The 3,589-nt window shown below is 60.4% G+C and overlaps 1 protein-coding gene across 1 annotated transcript in view; it reads left to right on the top strand.

Annotated features, from left to right (window-relative positions):
- The window catches only part of TMBIM1 (transmembrane BAX inhibitor motif containing 1), a 5,170-nt gene extending 2,883 nt beyond the window's left edge, over window positions 1-2,287 (top strand). Inside the window, exons 2-12 of the mRNA XM_009996245.1 lie at window positions 4-108; window positions 216-298; window positions 369-433; window positions 563-616; window positions 755-805; window positions 956-995; window positions 1,190-1,227; window positions 1,426-1,513; window positions 1,614-1,709; window positions 1,976-2,029; window positions 2,115-2,287. Coding sequence (XP_009994547.1) covers window positions 4-108; window positions 216-298; window positions 369-433; window positions 563-616; window positions 755-805; window positions 956-995; window positions 1,190-1,227; window positions 1,426-1,513; window positions 1,614-1,709; window positions 1,976-2,029; window positions 2,115-2,258 — 818 coding nt within the window. The 3' untranslated portion in view covers window positions 2,259-2,287. The remainder of the gene's footprint in view (window positions 1-3; window positions 109-215; window positions 299-368; window positions 434-562; window positions 617-754; window positions 806-955; window positions 996-1,189; window positions 1,228-1,425; window positions 1,514-1,613; window positions 1,710-1,975; window positions 2,030-2,114) is intronic.
- Window positions 2,288-3,589: the final 1,302 nt, after the last annotated feature.

Genomic DNA, 3,589 nt, shown 5'->3' with positions numbered 1-3,589 from the left:
CAGGAGGGTACCCACAGCCAGGGGGGTACCCACAGCCAGGGGGGTACCCAGCAGCTGGGGGGTATCCCCAGCCAGGGATGGCCATGCCCACCATGCCTATCCGATTTGGTAAGTGGGGAAACCTTGGGGTGTTTTTTTACTAGGATGGTAGAAACAGGGGTGCTCTGGGGGGCTGCGCAGCCCGCCCTGGTGCTGAGGGGTGTCACCCTCTGCAGGTGATGATGGCATCGGTGATGGCTCCCCCTTCCAATCAGCCAACTGGGATGACAAGAAAGTCCGGCACACCTTCATCCGCAAGGCAAGTCCTGGGGGGCTGGGGCACCTGTCAGGGGTGGGGGACCGGGTGCTGAACCCCCCATCTCTTGCAGGTCTATGCCATCATCTCCCTGCAGCTGCTGGTGACAGTGGGGATCATTGCCGTGTTCACCTTTGTGTGAGTGGGACATCCCTCCTTAGCCTTGCCCTCCAAAAGGGGCAAGCCTGGCTGCATGTCCCCCATGGGGGTTCCCAAGGGGACAGCAGTTCCTGTCCCCTCTTAACTCTTTTCCCTCCTGTCTCATAGCTCCCCCGTCCGCTCCTTTGTCCAGAGGAATGTTGCGATCTATTACGCCTCATAGTGAGTAGAGGGTTCCCCATCTTGTTTTGTCCTGGCTGCTCCCTGGCAGCTGGCACCCCACAGATGTGGCCTCCCAGGCCAGATGGAGGGTCCTGGAGGGAGGGTCCTGGTGTTGACACCTGCTGTCTCTTTCTTCAGTGCCGTGTTCCTGGTGACCTACTTGGTGCTGGCCTGCTGCCAGGGTCCCCGGTGAGTTACTAGCAGCTGGGATGCCAGGCTCGGGGTGTGTGGATATGGGGGGGTTCCTGGGCAAGGTGGTTTACAGCCTCTCAGATCCCTGCATGGGGTTTTGGAGCCACCCCTGTCACCAGCTCACCTCCCTCATTTTTTTGTCCCCAGGAGACGCTTTCCCTGGAACATCATCCTGCTGAGCATCTTTGTGAGTGGGCTGGGGCTGGCAGGAGGGGGGGTCAGGTGGTGTCCCTATGGCACCCCAGCTTCCCAGGTGGGCTAGGACAAATGGAAGGGAATGTGTGGGCAGGCGGGGGCCAGCCAGGAACTGCCCTGAAGTGGTAAATGTGCACCCTCCAGTGCTGCTCGCCTTGCTGAGCCCACCCTTCTCCTCTCCTGCAGACGCTGGCCATGGGGCTGATGACAGGGACGATCGCCAGGTATGCCTGAGGGACCTCGTGGGGACAGGGTCCTTCCTGTCCCCTTCCACGTGGCTGCCTCAAATGAGAGCCCTGCTCCCCTGGGCTTGGGGACGGTGGGGTTCTTGCCTGGGATCAGGGCTCTGGAGAGTCACCAATGCCCCCCTGGAAGGAGGATCCCAAAATGTGGGGTGACTCTGGTGTCCCCTCTGTCCACAGTATGCACAGGACCAACGCGGTCCTGATTGCCATGCTCATCACTGCCATTGTGGCCATCATTGTCACCATCTTCTGCTTCCAGACCAAGGTGAGGAGGGGACATGCCCTGCCTTGGGCAGAGTCATGCATGGGGTGCCAGGCGGTGGGGATGCCCTGGGCTTCCTGTGACATGTGTGTCCCCCTGACAGGTTGATTTTACATCGTGTCCAGGGCTCTTCTGTGTGCTGGGCATCGTGGTCATGGTGACTGGAATTGTCACCGCTATTGTCCTCTCTTTCAAATATGTGAGTATGGAGAACGGAGGGGCTGTGGTGTGCCACAGGTGTCCCCAGTTGGGCTGGTACAGTTTTTGGGTGTTCTCCCTTTGCTGGGAAGCTGGGTGTGGTGCTGGCCACGGCAGAGGCAGCTTGCCCGCAGGGAGGGGATGCGTCAGCGTCAGTGTCAGCAGCATCTCCTGGGGAGTTACTTGGGTGTGGGCAGGACCTGCCATGCCTTGCCCGCTGCCTGCCAGCACCCAGCTCATCTTGCCTGCCTCCCCTTCTCTGCGCAGGTCCCCTGGCTCCACATGCTGTATGCAGCCATCGGTGCCATCGCCTTCACCCTGGTGAGTTGATGGCTCGGCTGGGCAGAGGGTGTCAGGCAGGGAACACCCTGCCCTGGTCCCTGCCTGACACACTCTGCCCCCCCAGTTCCTTGCCTACGACACCCAACTTGTGCTGGGGAACAGGAAGAACACACTGAGCCCTGAGGAGTATGTCTATGGTGCCCTCACCATCTACACTGACATCATCTACATCTTCACCTTCATCCTGCAGATCGTAGGCCGGGATTAGCCCTGGGACCCCTCCTGTTATTCCCCCTCTCCCTGCTGTCCCTCACCCTGTCCTCTGTACAGGATATGGCCTCTTACCCTGACTCCTAATGCTTCGGCATCCCTACCCGTAGGCTGCTAAGGAAAGGACTTCCCTTGATCACCCCCCGACGAGCCTCCAAGGGCGGGGGGGGGGACAGGCTGCCAGCATTCAGGCAGAGCCCAGCCTTGGCACCACTCACCAAAGCTGTGCCAGTGGTGCTGTGCTGGCAGCAGAGTGCTACGGTCCTGCCTGGGCACAGGGAGCTGGCCGTGGCCACTGGGATCATGTTGGGAGGTTTTTTTTTGTAGAAACTAGTTGGTATCATTCACTCAGTGCCTTAAATGCAGCTCCAGCCGTGCCCCCTGTCCCTGAGCTGCAGTGGTGCCTGGTGCGGGTGGGGGCAGCTGGGACCCCTGTGGCAGAGCTCACATGGAAGAGGCCCTGCAGCCACGGACATGGGCAAAGTTGCACTTGCTAAATAAAACACTTCAGTTTTCCAGATGGTCCCAGTCTTGCTGGTGCGGTGACTCCCCCAAACAACCTGTGGGCATCCTCAGCGGGGGCTGCGGCCGAGGGCAGCACAAACCCTGCTGTGCAGTGGGAAAGCCAAGGTCGAGCTGCTCCAGGTCTGACCTCCTCCTCCTGCCTGTACCCACACCCCACTTGTGGGCAGGATCTCTGCTGCAGAGCTGCTGTGGGGGCAGGCAGAGCCTGGGGCTGGGCACTGAGGGAATAACCACAGAAACACTGAGCTGTTCCACTCACCAGGGACCAGGTTTATTTGCCAGGGAGGGCAGGCACCAGTACTGTGTGTCCCATGGGACCCGTGACCCCTTGGTCAGTCCATTTGGGGTGCCATAGGGCTGGTGAACCCTCGGCCAGTCCATTTGGGGTGCCACGGGGGCAGAGGGCAGCCCGGTTATGCCCCCCTGGCCACCCTTTTGTATCGCTCCGTCTCGTACTCGCCTTGGTTGGCTTCCATCATCTTACGGCGGATTTTGAGTTGCTCCAGGCGGTTTTTGTCCACTTCACGTTTAGCCAGGAGGAAGAGGATGATGCCAGAGGGCAACCCAATAGCCCTGCAGGACAGCCAGTGGGCAGAAGATGGAGAGAGCCAGCAGGGAAAAAAGAGCCCTGTGCTGCCCTGGGGGGCACACCCTTCCCCCCTTCCCCACTCAGCGCAGCAGCCTACCCGGGACCCCCATCCCACCCCAGGCCCTGCAAAGCAGCAGAGCCCCCCCAGTATTGAGCCTCTCCTGCCGTCCCAGCCACTCACCAGGCGATCCCCACCGGCTTCTTCGTGTTCTTTG

The sequence above is a fragment of the Chaetura pelagica genome, unplaced genomic scaffold (assembly GCF_000747805.2).
Source record: "Chaetura pelagica isolate M959 unplaced genomic scaffold, ChaPel_1.0 scaffold3, whole genome shotgun sequence".
Classification (NCBI taxonomy): domain Eukaryota; kingdom Metazoa; phylum Chordata; class Aves; order Apodiformes; family Apodidae; genus Chaetura; species Chaetura pelagica.
Note: the sequence above shows the minus strand (reverse complement) of the source record. Positions and strands in the feature narration are given on the sequence as shown.